This window comes from Ciconia boyciana, chromosome 4, assembly GCF_034638445.1.
Source record: "Ciconia boyciana chromosome 4, ASM3463844v1, whole genome shotgun sequence".
NCBI classification, from domain to species: Eukaryota; Metazoa; Chordata; class Aves; order Ciconiiformes; family Ciconiidae; genus Ciconia; species Ciconia boyciana.
In genome coordinates, this window is record NC_132937.1 from 96,139,301 (window position 1) to 96,161,728 (window position 22,428).

At 39.0% G+C, this 22,428-nt stretch overlaps 1 protein-coding gene across 2 annotated transcripts in view; it reads left to right on the top strand.

The window, feature by feature from the left end:
* Positions 1–18,790, top strand: part of VCAN (versican) — a 115,747-nt gene extending 96,957 nt beyond the window's left edge. For both annotated transcript variants that reach the window (XM_072860701.1, XM_072860702.1), the window contains exons 13-15: positions 14,313–14,457; positions 15,608–15,790; positions 16,252–18,790. In XM_072860701.1, coding sequence (XP_072716802.1) covers positions 14,313–14,457; positions 15,608–15,790; positions 16,252–16,382 — 459 coding nt within the window. In that variant the 3' untranslated portion in view covers positions 16,383–18,790. The remainder of the gene's footprint in view (positions 1–14,312; positions 14,458–15,607; positions 15,791–16,251) is intronic.
* Positions 18,791–22,428: the final 3,638 nt, after the last annotated feature.

The following is a 22,428-nucleotide window of genomic DNA, read 5'->3' on the forward strand; positions in this document are numbered from 1 at the left end:
TCAAAGAGCTGATGGATACAGGAAATGATTGAGCTCTTTCCAATTCAAAACAGTCTCTTTTGTAGAAGGGACAGGTGATTTATTGCTGTTTAACACCCATGGAAGAACATTACATTAAAAAAACCCCGAACTGGTTATGCTTATTATTTTCCTTTCCAGTTGTGAATTATTCTTAAAGCAGAAAGCATCTGGACACACATATGCACATGCTCACACATGCATGCAATGATCATTGCTGCATACCATGTGGCTACAACTTATGTAGAAAGACACCTGGGGCAAAGCAGGCTTCATTTATTACCATTTCATGTAAATAACCAGAGGTTTAGAGTCCTCTACAATGGCTTGTAAATAAGCCATTTCTTGGGGAAACTACCGTGTATAGCAGGTGACAACACAGGGGGGAAGAAAAGAGATGATGAAACTTCTTGTTGCTGGACTGATTGCTCAGTGGATCTGTGGTGGTACCAATGCACCCATTTGTGCTTGGAGCCAAAAAGTCTTGCAGGATGTAAGCAGAAGAGTTCCATTTCATCATTTTCTCTTGCCTATCCTTATGTATTTTTGGGAGCACAAAATAGGCCATGGCCTTGAACTCTACTCATTCTGGATGAGTTCATTCTTTGCCTCCTGATGTGGCTTCTTACACCTCACTGGCAGTAACAGGCACCTTCTGAGAGTGACTTAGGTTTGGTTGAAGCTCAGGGGTGGTCCAGGCCATCTGCAGTGGTTGATCAAGGAGCCTACACTTCAGTAGGGGGTCTAAAATTAAGTGAGATAAATTTGGGCATAAATGTAGTGCCTGAAGGGGCAGCCCATCTTACACTGGGAATTGTAAAAGAAGATACATGCTCATATATTGCAAAGACAAATTTAGTATGTCACTGAATAACGAATTCAAGGAAATTAAAATTAGGGCTGAGATTCTATTTTTTAATTCAGGCTACTGGGCAAATGTGGTATTACATTTTTACTTTAATTTTCAATTTTAAGAAATTAAGATATTCTAGGAACAGAATAAGACCATCTGTCCAACAGATTTTTCTTTTGATTGATCTTTTTTCCACTTTATTTTTCTTTTCTTTTTAACAACTTCCCTCTGTCTCTTCCTTCGGAAACAATTTAGGTGTCTCTTGAAATCATTTACGTTCATAGCTTCAATAGCTTTCCCTCATAACTTATTCCATATGGTTCCTGGATACCATGGTTCTGAGCAGCTTCCTCATTTGTTCCTTTTCCCTAGGTTTTAACTTATTTTTCATACTTTCTAACCACTCTTCTGGTTACAGTGATTCATTACTTCTCCAGGAATTAATAGGAACAATAACATAATTAAATATATGCATCAAATGTATTTCCCTGATGATACCTTAAAATTCCAATGAATTTGAATACTGTGTAGGTCAAAATATTACATCATTTTTGTATTTGCAGGTGAACAGTAGTCATGTTAGCGTTAAATGCATTAATGCAATTTGTGATCATAAAAAACAGCATTATTACATCAACACTCAGGTTCTAACTTGAATTTCTGAGATTAGAGGTAGCTCTTGCATATAGTCAAAATCTAAATAGCCTTCTTGTGTTTCACATATCAGGGTGCATCTGTAATTCAGCTGTTTCTAACTTTGTTGCCCAGCTCCATGCTTTCTCCAAGATAATATTATCTATCTACAATTCTATTCAACACTTCCGGCACAGAGGAAAATTTGTCAAGTCTTCTGAGGATTCCCCTGATATAAGAGTTTTCTTGGAGTTACTATCAGAAAAGTCACTCCAGCTCTTTGATAGACCGTGCATCTACAAGTGATGTACATTCATCTTTATCTTGATACTTGTTTGAATTTTCTGCCAATAACAGCTTGGTTTAATCTGAAAATCATGCTTACATGATTTTATTAGGTTTTGGATTAAAAAAAAAAAGTTCTGATGCTTGGCAGACTTAAAAGAAAAAGCAAATTAACAACAACAGCAACAGCAAGACATGTTGTGGAAGGAATTGTTCGCCCAGTGCTGCAGTTGACCCAGTACTGCCCACATGAAATAGTTGTGATACATTGTAGTGATTTCTCTTTCATGAGTTTTCTTTCTGAACCAAAAAAACCCCCTAGAATTGGGAATATTGAACCACAGGCTCTACCATTAGAGATTATGGAACAAGGTTTGGATTACTTTGGTGCTCATTTTCCATGGACAAAAGGAAACCCACAACTTAAATATCCAGTATGTTGAAAGGAATTCTTTTGCCAGGTGTTGGCATGCATTTTATTAGCAATTTCTGGAAAAGGGATCAAATACCTTTTTTTTCTTTGCACCTAAAAGGTATTTCAACCAATGAGTTAAATGGAAGGAAATCAGTCATTTTTTGACATTTTCAGCTCATGCCAAGTTGTGTTTTTCCAGATTTTTTAAACTGAAGCTAAGTGCCAGCCACCATTAAATATGATAGTTGGACAAAGCACGTACATGAGTTCCTTAGTGAAAACTAACAGACATACTTCCAAGTGCACTGCACATTGTTTCTAACTATAGTGAGCTACTGAATACACGTGCCCACCTTAGCTATTTTTTGTGGACTTCATAGTCATATGCAGCACTGGCATATAAATCTTGTGCTGTCTCACTTCCATTGGATCCCAAAATACAAGGGGGCTTTTTTGAGCACACTTCTTGTCGATTCATGTGAGATGAGGGTGATAAACTCACCTTTGTAATTGGCCTAGAAATGTGAGAAAGCTTAAATTCTCAGATGAGGTTGTGGAAATTTCCCTTACCTCATGAATCAGTGGATGATAGTTTCGCCAATCAAATAAGCAAGGGCCATTCAGTTTTCTGTGCAGTGTCCAGATGAGATCCGTTCATGCCCCTTCAGTGGGATAGGAGTTTTTTTTGTTTTTTACGGTGTGTGGGACAAAGTGACCAAGATTCTTAAAAAGTGAGCATATAGAATTAAGGTTCTTACTGGGAAACCTACACTGAACCTAGAGTCCCCTTGACAGGCTCAAGCCCTACTGAAAACAGGGGCAATTATTTAGGTGCCTAGTAGTGGACTAACTATAGTCAGCCACTTTTGATATCTTGGCCTTCTTTTTTTTAACCCCTATAGAAAATACTGGCTGTTAGCAATTCATCAGAAACAGCAGCAGTCAGAAAAGCCCCTCTATTCCTGTCCATGTTTTTCATGTATCAACTGGAATTTACATTTAACTTGCAAAAATAATTCCAGTAAGCAAATCTTGGAATAAATGAAGAATGATCTTGTAAATACACGCTCTGATTCTCAGAGTTCCTCAAGGAAAATGTTGGTATCTTGAATAATGAAGCAAGTACAATCAGATTCACTGAGAAAGCAAGGAATGGTATTTAAAACTCTTTGGTCCACATGGTATTTGTCCATTTCTGTATTGAGTCTACCTGTTTTCCATAACAAGAACTTTTAAGACACGGAAAATTATCCTAACAAAATAAAAATGGGCACACTCCTAAATCATAGTATTGTAGGTTCTGTTCCTGCAAAGAGAACTTGAGGAGGCTTTTTGATCTACGTCACTGAAATGTTTGATGCATAATTATCTGTGTGCTTTTAGGGGATTTTGGCAGGTTTATTTCTTAATTGTAAAGTGGTTTTTAATTTAAAACTGCTCAGCAGTTTCCTGCCTCTCAGGCAAAATGGCATAATCTTATGCAATGGATTGGGTTGTGTAGATAAAGCCTCACCATCTCCTGGTAAAAGATGCCTTTTCAGCATGCTGTACCCACTACATCCCAAACACAGACTGGACTTGAAAAGTGCAAAATAACATGAATAAAGTAGTTGGGTCATACCTTTTATGCCGTAATGTTTAATTGTCAGTCCAGGTGCTACTTTTCCATATACAAATTACTTTCCAGGTAACTGATTTTTCATTATACTGGATTTTATTGGCCAGGCCAGTTTGCTTATATTTGTCTTTTTTGCGATTTCTTTAAAAAACAAATTGGGAGCTTCTTGGCTAAGGTCAGAGCACGTCTTCAAAGGAGCTCCTTGGCTAAGCTTAGGCTACCTTGTCCAATATGCAGAACAAAATAAGCTATAATTAAACTAAACTGTGGAATCCATTGCTGGCTACCCGTATGAATCTAATTTGTTCTGATTTGCTGTACTGTATCCATATGGCAGGAAGCAATCTTTTCTCATGTACAAACTCTTTCTTTTCTTTTATTTTTTCTGGTTTTGAAAGAACGAATTTTTCAGTGTTTCTGGTGGTTGGGAGAGGTGGATTCGTGTTCTGGAGCTGATGGGCCACATGAAAAACACTTTAGCAGCAGCAACCATTCCCTTTTTATATCAAGGGAAAAGAGTTGATTGCAGCTGTGTTAGTACAACATAAAAAGTGAATGCTCCTTTAGGAAACCTAGATCCTCACTTGTGGTGCAAATTCAGTGCGAGCTGGAGATTAGGCCAACTGCCACAAGCATGGGCTTGGAATACTGACAACATCCGAGATCACGTGGACCAGTAGGAAGGGAATTCGTAAGCTGCAAACTTTGGCATATCTGCCTAGTCCCTAACTTCAGATAATTTGTCTCAAAGGTGAAGGTAGTGAGAGCAGGTACTGAAGTGTGTTCAGAGAAGTCACAGCACCCCAACATTTTTAGAGCTTCATTATTCATTACTTCCTGAAAATCAAGCCAATTTCTGCTCAAGACATTTCAGGTATGATTACATTGACAGATGCAAGAGGCAGAAGAAAATAATTTAGTATTTTAAAGAGCATGATTTGTTAGCTCTGCTTTTCTTCTATGGCAGTGTAGTTATAGGGCTGTTCTGTTGGCATTTGGTGTGGGAAAGCATTAGTTTTCCTCTGATTTACATTATACACAGGAATGAAAATGGCTATATATAAGACTTGGTTTACATTTTAAAAATTACAGAATCAAAATTATTCTTGCACTTTTCTGTAGACTTTTCTTCTAGCATTTCTGTGATAGTGAACAACTCTTTAAGGATGAATCATGGACAATCTTCATCCCACCATTATCATAAAAAGCTTTAAGCAATAAAAACAAATACATTTGGGAAAATCACAGTGATACAGGAGAAGAAAGCAAGGCCTAAATACTCAGAGAACTATGTGAAAAGAGGAATTTCACATAGAATTTGTAAAATTTGCAGAATTTGTCCATGCCTACTTGGATCTTTGTATACTTTAAATTCGATGTAATACAAACTACAAAATAACAAAACTTACATTATCAGTGGAGACATTTAATAATTGGTTTGATCAAAGGAAGAGTGAACACAATGTGACATTTGACAATATCTTAGGGAAATTGAATTTAAATAATTCACTTAGTTCTGTGAATAGTAACTTTTACAGCTGTAAAGCACACCCATCCAAACAGAAAAAAATCTGGTGTTGCTTTTGGCAGCTTCTCCATTGTATTTGGATTGCTGGCGTTTCACTGTTAAGGACCCTTGTGAGCAGGCACAGCGGTAAAGGAGTCCTTTGGAGCTATTCATGTTATGGATTAAGCGCATATAGCTACTTGGGGTTGTGCCTTGGGCCTCCATCTCACAAGGGGAGTTATTCATATCCTTTGGAAAATGCTGTTGATAATTAGTGCTTTGTAGGGCGGTGAGCTCACTCCCATTACATAAGATTAGTGCTGTAATAAGGAGCTGGCTAGTGTCTGTGGCCAGATTGTCTGTCACTTGGAGAATGCTGCCAGCTAGGAAAGTAATGGGGCATATTGCCACTTTTAAAACTGTCCAGAGACTCTACGTTAGTTTTTCTTCCCTTCGGCATAGGAGGGTTTATGCTTTGTGATTTGCAATGCTGGACCTCAGGTTGTCAGTGTTAGGTAGCTACATTAAAAAAAAACCCCGCAAAACAAAACAGAACTTAATTCTGGCAAAAACAAAGCCGTCTCTTTTCCTTCCTTTATTGGTCAGTGAATCAGAATGCTTTAACTTGAGTAAATCTGTAACTGCACCCCTCTCAGAAAGAGTAACTTTATTGAACACAAAAACCTTCAAAAGGCATGGAGTATTGTAGGGAAGGAGCCTGCCTCTGAGGGTTAAATAAAGCAAACAAACTAAAAAGTACTGTAGTCAGCTGCAAACAAAAAGCTCATTGTGCCCATGTCCCCCAGGATCCTTGGAGAAGGAGATTTTAAATCTACCAAATGTTTTGGTTTTGTGCTGCAGTCAGTCATTACAGCCTCTTTTTAAGATGCTCATTTGACCTGCATTTAAATGGAGGAGAACTATATAATGTTATTAATGACAGGTATATTTTTAGTTCAGTATGTCATAGGCAGTAAGGAGGGCCTCTTGGACAAAGTGGGTTTTTGTCTCATTTTTACCAGGGGGGTCAGCAGTTACTTCAGAGCCTCGTTATGGTTGGCTCTGGGCTAAAACTCTTGGACAGCTTCAAACCTACAGTAATTGTTGACATAAATGACAAAGTGCAGGATTTTCCTTTTTTCAGTGGCTCTCCTGGCAGTTGTGCACAAAAAGAGTAAGTCACACCCCATGCAATTTGCATCATGTTGATAATATATAGTTATGTTAGTGTGACTCCCAAAGAACATGTATTATACCAACCAACATTTAACACCCTGCCATACTTTTCTTCCACAGTAAAACACCTGCCTATTAGCAAGAGAATTTCACCAGCTCTTTGCCACTCATTTCTCAGTCTCTGTACTAAGGTGACTTTTGAAAGCCCAGCACACACAGTATACCCACAAAATTGAACTATACAGTGTATAAAACATGATGAAAGTTATTACTCTAAGAAGAGTCGGTACAGAGTAGATAACAGTCAATGGAGTCATGTCCACTGGCTTCAATTAGCTTTTAAAGAGTTAATAAAAGAGATATTTTCTGAGTAATTACTATTTTGGAACTACTCATAGTATCTGGACTCAGTAGTGAGTAGACATTGCCATCTAGTGGGAGCTTCTTGCCATACTTAGTGGTTTCTGCTTCTCATGGAAAAGTTGTCATACTATGGTATCGTTTCAAAAAAATGTCAGAGCTAGTCATCTGCTCCACCACACAATCAGCTTCCCCTATAAGATAGGATTGATAGTGCTTTTATTTTTCAGCTTCATCAGCTAGCCTTTTTTACTTGTTTCATTTGTATTCCTTAGATTTCTTTTCCAAATTATTTATTTTTGCACAGATCTTGCTGCTTATTCAATCTGCTATCAGTGCTTTTGGATATTCATGGATATACATGAGTGTGTGTTATTCAGAATCCTTTTTTTTTAGATTTCTTTTCCAAATTATTTATTTTTGCACAGATCTTGCTGCTTATTCAATCTGCAGTCAGTGCTTTTGGATATTCATGGATATACATGAGTGTGTGTTATTCAGAATCCCTTTTTTTGCAAGCTGTTGCACAGGAAATCAAAGAGTTTTTCAATACAGCCCACTGCTCTGTTACCAAAAAACCCTTTCAAGTGAAATCTTTTGCAAAGGTCCTTAGCAAAGCTCTTTCTGGGAGCTTGTCTTGCTCACAGTGTGACTCTGTAACGGGGAGTGTTGGGTGCCTGCCTGATCCAAATCCTGCCAGTTTCCCAAATCCCATGCAAATAAAGCCCAGATTAAAGGCTTGAGGGAAGCCATTCAATTATGATCTAAAAAATATCAGGATCATGACATGTGATTTTTGTATGCGCTTGTAGGTAAGTTTAAATATAGCAGTTGTCTTCAAATTGACTAGAATTTCTCCCAGCAAAGATTTACCAACACACTTAGCTTGGTCCCTCCTTCAGCAAGTTATTTTAGCATGTGTCTGAATTGTGCATGTGATCTACCCTATAGAGTTTAGGGCACCACTTACATCTTTAAAGTAAGGTATATGCTTAAGCACTCACTGAATGGAGTTTTTAATCTCATGAATGCTTTTGGAGTTCTGTCAGACTGCTGCCATTCATAAAATTAAACAGAAAAATCCTTTGAAGGACTGGGGTGAAATTAAGTGAAACAGAGCCTATGCTATAAGGTAGTTTCTTGTATTTCCTAATGTATAAATGCATTTAAATACTAGGTTAACTTAATGGAAGTATTTCAGGCATTGCCAAATCTTCACAGTAATCTGTTTGCGTTTTTTTCTATCGAAAGGAAATGCAACCCCTTTCAAACTTCCCATGAGTGTCTCAAGTAACAGAATCAGTGCTGTATAACAGCATGAGCCACAAATGAGGGTTTTCTGAACTGATCCATATACTCATTGTAACCTTGTGCTGATCTTGTTGTAGTTCAGCCAACCTATAAAACTGGGTTATTGCCAGGACTTACTGAAAGTGAGATGCAATTTTTAGTTAAGCTATCCGATTATAACAGAACCTCCACAGCGAGGGACTTTTTCAGGGGCTTTCCTGATAAAGATTTCTAAGAATTTGTCTGCTATTGTGAAAAAAGTGTATTCCTGTTCTTAGCAGAGTTATGGGGGGGGAAAAAGGACAATAGCCAGTAAGCTTTGCAGTGGTGGTTTCAGCTTGTTTAGTGATAAATACCAGGCAGGAAACATTGCTTCACTTTAAGACGACATGATGCAGAGAGTATCCAGTCAGCCAGTCCCTACATCTTTCCTTGGTTTTTTGATTTACCTCATTAGTCTTGCGTTAAGAAGCAATCAGATAGGGAAGCAGCCAGAATGAAAGAAAATAAAAATTGCATTGGAAATTACAAGTGCCAAAAAGTGCCAAGACAGATTTGTACTTTAAGGTTATTTAAACATGCTGAAAACATGCTTCCTTTTCCCAGAAGGAAAAGCATTAACCCTGTAAATCTAAATTAATGTATTTCAGGTAAATTATTTCCTAGCTTTAGTTATGTACAAAAGATTATTGGCCTTTACACAATAAGGAGGTCAAGCAGTAAAGTTTTGTTTGCATCAGTAGTTTATTTTGTTGTGCTTCATTAAACACAGTGCTTGTTGACTATTTTGGAATGCAAAATCCAAGCAATTGATCTCAGCTGCTTGATGTGCCTTTTGGAGATAAAGGAATGGCTAAAATTTCTAAATGAGTGTCACAAAGCTGAGATACTGCTTACTTGTAGATTTACCTTGTCAGTGCAAACTTCTGAAAGAGCTGAGTGAATTACTCATTAATACGGAAATGAGTCCCTCAAATAAGGCTGGTTATCTGAAAATTTAAATAACAATTCTCCCACAAGTTAGGATCTTGTACATGATGGGAAGGCTATACTCATTCAGTTTAATTAGCGGCCATCTCAATGCGAAAAAGTAGTGACTAGCTAATAAAGTTAGCTGCTTTACAGCTCTTGCTATAATCCTGGCTTTCTTAGATTTAATTTATGTGAAAAGTCAGCCTGTCACCCAACTGGCAGATTATGGCTGTGAGTTAATTCAATGCCATATAAGGAAATCCTCCCCAAAAATGTGGAACTTAATAAAATGTCTTCATGGGATCTTGTAACCATCATATCCAAGCTCCTCCTGTGAGGCAAGAGAATACATTGTCACTGTTTTACAGACTGGGAATCAGCCAGCAAAGTGCATTGTCTAATGCCACGTAGGAAGCCTGAAGAACTGAACCCTGTCTCAGCTGCAGCTCTAACCCATGGACCAACCACTCTCTTTCTGCAGGAAAATTTTCAGTGCTCTTTAGCAGAGAAAGCTAGAACAAGTAAATCCAATGTGTCAGCATGGGCTTTGGTTGCAACAAAAAAAACTGTACAAGAAAGATTAATTACTATGGTATAATTAAAGGCATAAAGAGCATGACAGGATCTCCAGTTTTCAGCCTGAAATGATGGCAAGACAGACTATAGTGGTGTGGCTCCCAAAGGACCAAATGAATGTACAGGGACCAAAATTCTGTCCCCAAGGCTAGGTCCTGCAGTTACTTGATTACACAGAAACCTTGTTTTTTTGATTAAAAAAAGTGTCTTGCCATCATGGACGTTGAGAACTTTGCAGAGTGGCTGGTACAGTGGTGTCTGCCTGAGCCTAAGGTATGTGCTTCCAGCCTTCACTCGCCTGCGTTGCTTTGAACTTCCCTCTCCACAGCCACCTCAGCAAAGCACGCTTCATGGCTGGAGGAGAAAAGTGTCGTGGGCCAAACCTCCTTTGAAGTACATTTTGAGTCATGTACATAATTAAGATTATATGTCCTAAAATGTGCAGTCTGGAAGTGCTTTGCATTATAATCCAGGGGAAAACTTCACATGTGTTGTGGTAATGTTGCTTAAAATCCAGCAGTATTTCTGCTGAGGACTAAAAAGGTTGTAGCAGCTTTTCTTTCATGTATTAACTTAGTATTTGAAACTATTTAGGTTTTCAGAAACATAAGTCATACCTTATGAATGATACAGCTAAGAGCATTGCTAAAGGTGTCAACTGAAGCTTGGTTGTTGGCAAAAGGATGTCATGAGCTTTATCAATTCAAACACAGTGCTCCTTACTGCGGTTTCCTTGGTCTGCTGAGACAATAACAGTTTACGTGAAGATATAACCTAGCAGCAGGATAGCTGGAACAATGCCAGCAGTTTTTGGCTTCTCTGTGAATATGGCTGGTATTTTTTGGACATGATCTCAAAAACCAAACAAACCTGAATGGTACATGTTGCCAAGGAATTAAGTTGTTTTGTTTTTTTTTCTTGTTGTACAATATACTTATCTAAAAGACAGTAATGCATTGAAATACAGGGATCTTAAATGACATAGCCACTTCAAAAAGGGCATCTTGTTCAGGATATTTTGAGCAGCGTTTCCCAACAGAATAATTATGACCTGAGTATCTTAGATGCTTATTGCACTTATTGCAAGGGTAGGGGAGTCTTTACACTTAGCACACTTGGTATGAGAGATTGTAAGGGATACCTTTGAAAACAAACAGTAAAAATCAGTATGTGACTTACGGGATTTGGTTCCTTCCCATTAATTTTTTGCTCCTGTAGGTTTACTGCAGTCACCCCTGATTTACACTAGTGTAAATGAAAACCAGAATCATGCTCATGGCCATGCAAGAATGTAATCCGTAAGAGGAAAGCAAAATATTAGTTTATTTGTCTAGCAACTTATTCCACTCAAACTGTGAGAATCTTTTTGTATCATTATCCCATTATCAGTGGCTAAATAAGGAGTTGAAAAACTACAGAAGAGCTGGGTGGAGACCTAAGAAAGCAATTCAGCAGTCTGGAACTTCCTCTGCTAAGCAATTCTGGCACTAAACCCAAGCAAAATCAGAGTTACTCAGCCAAAATAAATCCGTGCAATGACGATATCAGATGTGAGGTAACAGCAAGTCACGCTGGAGGATATCAGACATTCTTGAATAAACCACAGGGCCTAGATATAATCCTTTGCCATTACGCTGCAGCCCTGCCAGCAAAGCAAACACAAATTTTGGAGCCATTATGGAGTCACAAGTAAGAGCATATGGAGTCTATGTGCTTAGGGTGGGAGCTGGCAAGCTGCTGAGCACCTTCAGCTCACACACCCCCAATAGCTATTAAATATCCTTCATTCCCACACTCCAATCCTTATGGAAGCAAACAGCTCTCTAGTATCATTTCCACAAGAAACAGCTGCAAGGCTTGTTGAAGTCTTTCCTTTGCTGTCAGGATGTTATTGATCAAAATTTTCCACCACTAGCTGTGCTGTTTTCTTTAATTTTTCTATGTGTCTGTACATCTGGGCATATTCTTGAAAGCAATTGGATTGCCTCAACTTAAGAAGTTGCTGCCCATCATCTGAGCAGTGTAACCAACCATGCATACACTTGTGCAAATCTTACTTTTCAGTTGGGTTGAGTAGTAAGACATCCGGAGGTGAAGGTGAGAGCTGATCACTTCTTTCTGCTTACCCCACCTCCACAACACTCCGACAGACTTCCCTGCAGCGCAAGTGAAACCTCCATGGATTTTCCTTCAATGCTTTATACTTTGTGGTGCTCCTGAAGGTGCATCACAGCCCCCCGTGTAGAGGAGATGGAGCAGGTATCTGGGGCAGTACCATCGGCAAGCCTAAGCCTTCAGTGGGTGCATGCACTCAGCTATCCCTGGTTTAGCAGGCAGTAGCTTTCTATGTTGCGGTAGCATGACCTCTTCTGATTGGATTCCTGCATCCTTAACCACCTCTGCTGTAAAAAGGTGTTAGACCTTTGGCTCAGCGGCCATTCCAAAATACCCTTTTGGAAAAGGGGTTTTGGAGCACTCTAAGTTACATTAATACACACCATGCATGGGCATATTCCTTTCTCCCCATTTTCCTTCTCACTGGCTCAGGAGATACGCACAGAGCTTGCTTTTCTTTTTTTTTGCACTAGGTGTTGCAGGAACCCCCCACACCACAGATCCCATTTGACTCATATGTATGGTATTTGGGTACTGTGCTTTCAAAACTTGTATTCTGATTTATAAGCTAATGTGAAACGCTGAATTCTGGACTTGAGTAAATGAGTTGGAGTGTATTGTAGTTTAGGACTATTAAACACTGAAATGTAGAGATGGAATTAAGTTAGTTCCACATAAAAAGAGGGATGTTTCATTAGAGGTAATAAATTCAGTGCAGAACAAATTTATTTAGACCATGATTGTTAAATTGATTGGATAATTAAAACCTGTGATGGGTAAGATGACACGTGGTAGGAAAAAGTTAAGTATTTAACTCAGTTTTTTCACAGTTTGATTCATTGTAAGGTAAATACTACTTGTGTGTGGTATGTTAACTTTATTTCTAAAATTTGTTTGCCCAGGCAGTGAATAGTGGTTATTTCATAAAGTTAAGAAAATAGAAAGCTAAACTTTTATGACATTAATATGGGCCAGCTCTAGACAGAAAGGTATAAGCACCGAGGAAAATATAAGCACTGTAGAAACTGTGTCATTTTGACCATACAAGGGGCTAGCTGCCTGGTTAATGTCTGGTGTTTATGTGAATTCCAGTTCTTTCAGATATCTATTTTTATCCTTCATTAAATTCTTCTTGGAGTGACACAACAGAAATCCCAAAGAAAATCACTAAGAATAGTTTCCCAAATGTTCTCTAGCTTTTCTTTACATAATGTTACGCAAATCTCGAATTACTGTGCTTCATTTGGGATCAGGATTAAACCGGAAGTGGGATAAAGATTATCCCACCTCTGCTGACTGCAAGGACAGTAGGCTATATGTCCCCTACCAAGGACTACTGCATAGATTTTCAGTCGGTGTGCCACTCCCTTGGTTTCTATTTTTCCTGCTTATTGATTGAAAAAACAGACTGAATCCTACTTAATTGTCATCCAAAAATGACATTGTGCAATGACGAGCTTGGCCATGCTTGAAAAAGTGCATTCTGCAGTGGAATAAATGCGGGTTTAGCCCATGCACGGAGCTGTGCACAGCCTGCCAGCAGCCAGCATCCACAGCTCTTGGTAGGGACATATCTTTAGGTAGATGCAGAGCTGAAAGCTGCAGAGCTGTGTAGCTAAGTAAGTGCAGATCCTCGTGTAGCCAGCTTGGATCCCAAAGAACAGAGCCTGCCCAAATCGATATGCCAGATGTGTGTCCCAGGTGCAGGGCTAAGGAACTATTTTTTTTTTTATGCTAAAGATATTTTTCAGCCATTTGAAGGTTCTTTTTTTTTCGTCACATACCAACAATCAGATTTCTACTTCTAAAACTAGTGTGCCAGTTTCTGGTTTCATTCATATATATTCACAGATGTCTGGAGTTGTTTTTTCTACAGAGGGCAGAATTTGGATCATCATTTCTAAAGCTGAAAGGCTGCTGTATATGCTCAGTCTGCCACCTAGGCCTTTTTAATGGAAATATCAATCTGCAGAATGATGTGGGGACACATTCTGACACCTTTACTTATTTTACACCTAATTCTGCATGTCATCCCATTGAATGACTTCAATAAATGAGGTCAGAGAATAAATAATTTGAGTCTGAGAAGCTATGTGTAATTTGCCATTTAGTAGATGTGGACTAATGAGGCTTATGGGCTATTTACTGCATTTCCTGGCATTCCGATTCTTGTCTGCCTATGTAGAAAAGAGTGTGTTTCAACACACTTAGGATCAGATTTTGCTTGCACTGAATTGTGTCACTTTGTTTTGTTCACCTGACATCAGTTTACAGTAAGTGAGAAGTTAGATCAGAATATTTTTTCCTGTTGAGATAATCTGTTAATAGAGTGGGATGATACTATAAATCTAGCTTTGTTTAGTTTGTGCTTAACAGCCTGAATCAAACAATTGAGATTGCTCTTCACCAAAGGTAATATTGTGTGTTCTTCTGTAAGATGGAATGTAAATATACTCCAGCACTGGGAATAATGTTTTGCTCCTCTTTTCTGCAGCAATATGAGAACTGGCGACCAAACCAGCCAGACAGCTTCTTTTCTGCTGGAGAAGACTGTGTTGTTATAATATGGCATGAGAATGGGCAGTGGAATGACGTACCATGCAATTATCACCTTACCTATACCTGCAAGAAAGGAACAGGTACAAACTTTCCAGTAACAATACCATAATTCTCTAAATTCCAGTTTTATAAAGCTAAAATGACAAATTCTAGCTGATTTTTGGTGACCAGTACAGTGAGCCCTCAACTGAGTTAGCCTCACAAAGTCATCCATCGTCTGTATCCACATATTACATCTCTACCTAATCTGTTCTTGAGTCAGGCACAAGTGTACATAGTTGAAACTCTTGGTTAAAACCCAGCAAGTTTCTTCTTAGGTACAGATCTCAGCAAAAGAGGCATTCATGTACCAGGCAGGCCGGTTTTACTTGCATACCATGAAGATACTACCAACTGTTCTTTCCTGGGATGGCATCACTGTGAAGTATGTGGGCAGCAGAATATTGGTAGGCAGTCAGAGCAGGCAGCTGATCACTGGTATGTGGTTAGCTTTTCAGCTTCACTTGAGCATACTTTTCATCCATCAAGTAATGCTGACCTTTGTCTTCCTCTTTTCCAAAACCATCTAGTTTAATGGCACCGCTGGACTCTGAAAAGCACATTTGGTTTATACACTGTTAGAGCTGATACTTACAGGAAACCTGACTGTTACCAGGAGCCGTACAGCAATACTTTAGGAATTGCCTCTGCCTTTTCAGACTGGGAAAGTAAAGCAGCCAAAACCTTGTGTGCGCTCCATTGTTCCCAATTACCATTTACAACTTTTTGTTAACATGTTCTCTGGGCCTTGACAGATCCATCAGTTTTAAGTGCTTTTAAATAGTCTATTGTTGAGGAAGACATGAGAAGTATTGAAAATGAGACTTTTTTTCTTAAATGCCTGTAATAACTTCACTGGTTTTCAGGTTTTGCAGCTTTCCAGTGAAAGTCACTTCTTTGTGTGAGTATGACAACCTTTTTGGCTCAAATTTACATCAGAAATTTAAACCAAAAAGGCAATACTAACCATACTATCTGCTGTTTTCTAATTTTCATCATTACTGTATTTGGTCTACAAGACTGGAGAACTACAGAAAAGACTGATCTCCCTGTCCTTATTTGGATGTGTCTCTTGGGAGTGTAACTGAGGTCCCTTGACATCTTCCCTTAGCCAGGGTTTAGAGGTCAGTACCATATTCAGAAGTGCATTTACAAACTGCTGTTTTGGGTTATGTTCTCTCTTCCTTTCAGTTGCTTGTGGTCAGCCTCCTGTTGTGGAAAATGCGAAGACCTTTGGGAAGATGAAACCTCGTTATGAGATCAACTCCCTTATTAGATATCACTGCAAAGATGGTTTCATCCAGCGTCATATTCCAACCATCCGGTGTCAAGGGAATGGAAGATGGGATATGCCTAAAATTACTTGCATGAATCGTGAGTTCTTTGAAAGCAAATCGGTGCTGGATCAGAAACAATGACGAATTTAAGATTAATAAGCAATGAACATATATTTTAAGAGAAGTGCAAATCTGGTATGATAGTACTGCTCACTCTATCTGTAGGAAAAAACATCAGGGCTCCAAAACTAATGAAAATGTTCCTCTTCCGTTTTTGCAGAAGCCACTAAGATTCTTTTAAAGTAAACTACAACACTCTTACAAAGCCCCTGAAATCAACAGGTTCCTAATAACACCAACAATTCTTTCTGCAACTGTGGTCTAACTGTATGTGAGAGACACTTCTCCCATCTGTAACATGGTCATAGTACCAGTTAATAATTTGTTAACCCTCTAATTAATCAAGAATAAATTGAACTGTAAAGTGACGGGTAGCCAGCCCATTCGTAGTTAAATAATTTTAAATTAATTTCCCTTTTTTCCTCCTTCTCATTGCAGCGTCCACATACCAAAGGACTTACTCTAAGAAATACTACTATAAACATTCTTCATCAGGAAAGGGAACATCGTTAAATTCATCAAAACACTATCATCGCTGGATCAGGACGTGGCAGGACTCAAGGCGCTGAGAGCTAAATGGTGAATGGGGATTTCCACCATTTCAGCCAAAGTCATAACTTTCTGTGCCTTTTCTATCACTTATAGGAGTATTATCAAATTGTTTTGAAACTATGGACTGCGGTATTCACAATGCATTTTGCAAAAATATGGTGTTTATCAGAAAATTAAAAAAAAAAAAAAAAAAAGGAGAAGTGCTTATGGGGATAAAAGGAAACCATTTCCAGCCTATAAAGATTATTAGTTTTCTATATGCCATCGGTGTGGACCATTTTATGATATATACCAGCCTTCTGCAATATTTAAACAGCTCGATTTTAGCACCAATGAAAATGTAAATAAGATGATTTTAATGTTGTTTAATTGTGTGTTGTTTTTAAAATCCTGTATATAAAATGAAAAGTCACACTAATTTCAGGCATATTTATGGTTAGAACGGCCTCAGAGGTCTTCAGTCATTTATGACGTTGTTTTTATGCTGTTTACCTAGGCTGGAAATGGTTGAAATAACTTCACTGACTGAAATTTGCTATTATCAGGTGAAGATAAACACACAAGTTACATGACTCTTTTTTTTTTTTTTTTTTAATGAGAACTGTGCCAATTCCCATCCAAGGTACAGTTTGTGTCCATGTGATGCAAAGTTTAGACAGAGCACATAAAAGTGGCAATGAAGCATGAACTAGGGACTGCAATGTGGAACTTTTTTTCTGCTCTCCATTCCAGCTTCACCATTCATGAGAAAGGACTGCATGGAGGAGTTGTGTCTGACAAGGAGGGCCTGTAAAAATCCAAGTGCTAATACATTAACTTTATCAACCAGGGCCACTTTTTTGAAAAGAAAAAAAAAAAAAAGAAAAAAAAAGAAAAAAAATTTACTTTCATGACATTAACCACAAGGTCTATATTACAAGTCTCTGCATTCTAAAATGGAGATAGACCTGGTGTTTGGGGGATTTTTTTTGTAAAAAACAAACAAAAATCAAAAAAGTAAATAATTTTGTATATATAACCATTTTTTAATCTTTTTATAAAGTAATGAATGTTTGTGTATGAATGCTGCAGCTGTGAAGCGTACATAAATAAATGAAGTAAGCCATACTGATTTAATTTATTGGATGTTATTTTACCCATGCAAAGAAGATTAAAAGAGCTCGCCAGTGCAGTATTAGCCCCTGAGCTCCACTTTTGGAACCATCTTTCAGTTAAACTGATATTTCCCTGGAGAACAAAATTCCTGCTAAACAGGATCATTTGTTTGCGGTTAGATGGGTGAGAACTGTGTGACTTACAGAAGAATCAGAATCTTGGCTTTCTAGAAGGAAATGTGTGCACAAGGAGATTATAGGTTGTAGTTGGTGCAGTGTGTACGTAGGAGTTTACTATTATGATTTCTTACCCTGGTCAGCTCGATGACTGACCTGGATGTGTACAGTAAGTGTAGAAGGTAATGTTTGAAACGACCTCTCCACAGAAAGGACTGTTATTTCTGCAAAGTGCCTTGCACACCTTAGGGCACAGGACAAAAAAAAAAAAAAAGAAAAAAAATGAAAATAAAGAACAGCAAGTTCCCTATGATATACCTTTTAAAATAACATTACAAATAAAAACACAGACGGGAGGTTTATGCCTTTGTGTTAGTGTGGGGATATGATGCAAAAAGTTGAAAGGGAAAGGAAAAGAATTGAAACCCAGCCAACATATAAGAGTTTGTACTAGGCAGAGCTGCCCATGGAGTGACCTTGCCATAGCTCGTTGGGAACAGTAATTACAGTTCCAGACAACATCTCTTAAGAAATTGCAGTGACTGCTCCATCGAGTCTACCCAATCTTTGTGCGTTCAACGTGGCAGTGCGTCACTGTGTTGGCCGGTTCATTCCCCACCCCTCGCCCCCAGACAATGCACATAATACTTTTCTCTATTTATATTATTATCTTGTATAGTGTATAATGTGAATGTCTGTTTTTTTGTGAATGAAAGTCTAAGATCTTTGTAACTTTTATATCTGCTTCTGTTTCACCAAAGAAACAAGGTTTTGCTATACTGTGACTTGTCTTGTTATTGCATGTCTTCCTGTTTAAATCTATGCAATGTGATTTTTTTCATATGAATACAATTAGACTGTCAGGTACTTCACAATTATCATGGGCTTAGTCAAGTGCCCACTGGAGTCAAAGAGTCAGCTGGCTGAACTTTAGTAGGTGCTGGATTTGACTTTATATGAGCAGCTCTAGGGGATATTTTAAGATATACATTGTATGTTTTGAAGTCGATTATTGCTTGTATAAGTCAAGGCTCTGTTCATAAATATACAGTATTCTACACATCACTTCCTTGTACCAGAAACATACAGAACAGAAAATATATTTTAACACTTTGCAAACTTTCTCACCATATGTATAAAAAACCCTGCATAGATTTGTTGTTTTCTTGTCTACTTGTTGGATTTAAACAATGTTGTAAGGCATTCAGATAACATTGTGATTGTAGTTTTAAATAGGCTAGATACAGTGCTTATATTGATTTTTTTCAGCTCTTTCTATTACGCATAATAAAATAGGACTGACAACATTCCTTATTAAAAAAAAAAAAAAAAAACAAAAAAAAACAAACAAACCCAACCTGTTACCCATGCTTGTTTATTTAGACAGAGAATGGGACTTTATTCAGCTCTGGAGACTTTTTCTAATACTGATCTAAACCCCAATGTTCCAATACCAAATGCACCCACTCATATCACAGTTAGGTCTGCTGTGAAGCCAGGGCGTTACCACAAGTGCCATGATTCCTTTTCGTGGAGCATCTCTGAACTCCGGTATGTGGAAGTGTGTTGGGATTGGAGCAGAGGGATAGAAGACAAAATAGACATTCAAATTGAGGTTTTCATGTTGTCTCACAAACGGAGTTTGTTACCTGGTGTGCAACACCCGATACGCACACAGAGCCGAGATATCACTTTATTTCAAGTTGTGCGCAAGACCGGATGCTAGGTGGTAGCTCCACCAAGCTAGCCCCCGGCTCATTCATCCAGGTACAGTATTTAAACAGTCTAATTATACATCTGCATCAATAATTATGTAAAGCAGTTCTCTATTGGTCTACATTTTCTTGTCTTATTCTTGAAGCTGCAGTGCTACTTTAATATTCTGTGCATGCCCAAAGGTGAGGGGTCTCTGCTTGGGCTGGGGTCTCCAGCTCAAGGGGTCTGACTTTTAGTATTATGATGAGGACAGTTAGTGCAAGAGTGCTTCTTATCACACGTCTACTAGTAGCTTCTGATTGTTCCCAAAACATCTGAATTAGCTTACATATTTCTCCAGGATGTGTTTCACTTCCCAAGGACAATAATTTTGATTAGATGTTCCACATTCCGGTCTGAATCCCCCTTATCAACTTTACGTAAGTCCTGGCCTTCTACCAGCTCCTGATTGTCCACATTCTGAGTGAGTGTTTCTTAGCTCTGCTGTCTTGCCTCTCAAGTTAAACCAGAATTCTTTTTAACTTATTTTTCACAGTTACCTGTATCTGCTGCAGAGATAGAAGAGTCCACTTTAAATTGTGTTTTACAAGTACAGGCAAGACAAATACCACAGTAGTATTCCTGTAGTAATCTTCCCCTGTTGCAGAAGTATTAAACTTTTTGTCTCTACTAACACAGTGTCTGCCATTTAAAAGGATATAGAAACAGCTGTAGATGAGGAGGTGGGAAGGTTAGGAAAGGATGGGACACTGATGATTAAAGTCATTAGCTTAAAGGAATTCAGATGTGCACTGCATATCTTGGGTTGCCACATGGAATATCTGGTTCAGCCAAGTCTCAGGCTGCAGGTTTGTGCACAGAGCTCAGAATGCCACGGGCGAGCAATTGCATTTTGTGGCCCCTGAAAATCTCTGCAGAGTAGCTATTATTGTTCTGAACATCTTCCTGTCCCTTCAGATACTGACAGTATTTGACTTCCCGGCATGAACCTCAGAGCACAGGGTTCACCTCCTGCAGAGGTTAACACCACACAGGGTAGAAATAAGCCAGGCCACCTATTTCAGTAGAGCTTCTCAAATAGCAAGAGAAGGTGCTGGTTAGTGGAAACATTCCTGTGTTCCAGCTACACCCTAAAAGATGCACAACTTCTTGAAGGTAGGGAGGAAGAGGCAGCTCCCTGATGGCAGATCTCCTTGAGGGACATTGGCTTCTATGGGATCTCTTGCCTGAGATGTCGCTGCAAGTAGCGACTCGTCAGAGACCGGGGATGGATGAACCACGTAGGAAAAATCCCAAGTGCCTGCAAGTGCAACAGGTGGACCAGCAAGATACAAATGGAAAGGATATCCGATGGAAAGGATAGCCTGCAAAGAGGGCTTTGCAGTCAGAAACTGCTTTGCCAGGGCAGTGGCTGGAGGAACGCTGAGGTTCAACCTATGGGTGTAGTTAAGGGCTATGTCTGTAATACTTTCTAAGTGAAAAGTCTTCATTTCTGTAGGCAGCATCTTTGCTCTGAGCATATGCAGAAGCCAGCACACGCAAGCAGAGACATTCCCTTTGCAATGGGAGGCTGAAACTGCAACAGCGGGTGCAAGTTTGAGCTGCAAAAAGCTCAGCAGCACAGCAGCCTGGGGTGATTGAGGAGGAAGTGAAGCTAGAGGTGGAGGAGCAGGAGCAGCTACCAATGTCAATGCTATTATTTAACTTCTGAAAACCTAGATCCTGCTAAGAGCATGACTTGTGGATATAATTAAATCCTCAGTGAAGCTCTGCACCTCTAGTAAGTTTGGGGTTTTGTTTTTTTCTTTTTTCCACATTGTAAATGCTGACTTTTTGCATTTGGAAGAGCTATGGTTTTGTCTGCTAAGAAGTCTTGCTGCTGTTGTGTCTAAAAAAAAAACCCCAGAAGGTTCCTCCTCAGCATGAATAGGGCTGCCGAAGGAGCAGCGGCTGCAAAGATGCCTCCTAGGGAGATCTGTGAACCTCAATGGCATTTGTAGGCAGAGGGGTATGAATCGCTCCTGGTGTGAAACAGCGCTATTTCTTAGTCCAAATGGTAGGGAAAAAAGGTGGTCATGTTCTTTGCCTAATTAAAAGGCTTGCAACATGCCGTCCTGTTCCCCAGAGGTAGAAGATGACTCAAGCTGTCTGTAGGCTTCAGCTCTCCAGGTAGAAAATTGCTCCTTCACCAGGAAATGTTAAAGGTGTGGCACACCAGAAATGACTGCAGAAATCTCTGGGTTCGGTGCAACTGTGTTAATGCACAAAGGCAAATGCATTATTTTTCAGAGAAAACATACAACTCGCATTATTGATTGCAAGCAGTAATGTGCATAGGCCTCTTCGAGCACAATGTTTTTCCTGACAAACGACGAAAGGGATACAAACAATGTTTGGACAAAGCACGGCCAAAAGCTTACAGGCCACACAAAGTTGTTAGCACGGTGAAGGCAAGAAATGTAGTCATGGTAAGGACAGAAATGTCATCCAGAAAAAGGTGTATCATTTGAACACTCCATCAGTAGACCTGGAAGGAAACTTAAGAGCCTGTAAAGCACAATTTGATGGCAAATTTTGATTTTCATGGCAAATAAATATTTTCAAGTGGGGAAGCCATCAGCTGTTACTGCTATAGAGGCTAAGTTACTGTATAAATGCAGATAAAAAAGAGAAGTGGGACCTTGAGGTGTATTAGTGAGGAATTTATTGCAAGGGTGGGAATGGATTCTTGGTATTACAAAAGTGACTCCAGATTGCCAGCTGCCAATAGCCAGGAGAAATGAATTCAAGCTGGAAATGGTCCAGCAGCATGGAGAAGCTAAAAGGAAGGCAAACACTAGTGGTGGTCCTGCACAGATGCAGCAGTCTTAAGGAGCAATTATGTGGCTTCTGGTTTTAAGCTCTACAAGTTGCATCGTGTAGTGGTAAGAAATCCTGTGACAGTAAAAGTCCTTATTACTTTAAGACAGGAGGTAATCAGTTTAGGAAAGGGAATAAATGGTGTGGTTGTCTTCAGTAGCAGAATGGCAGGGATTTTAGTCCTGTGTTTCTTACACTACAGTGTTTGGGGTAATAA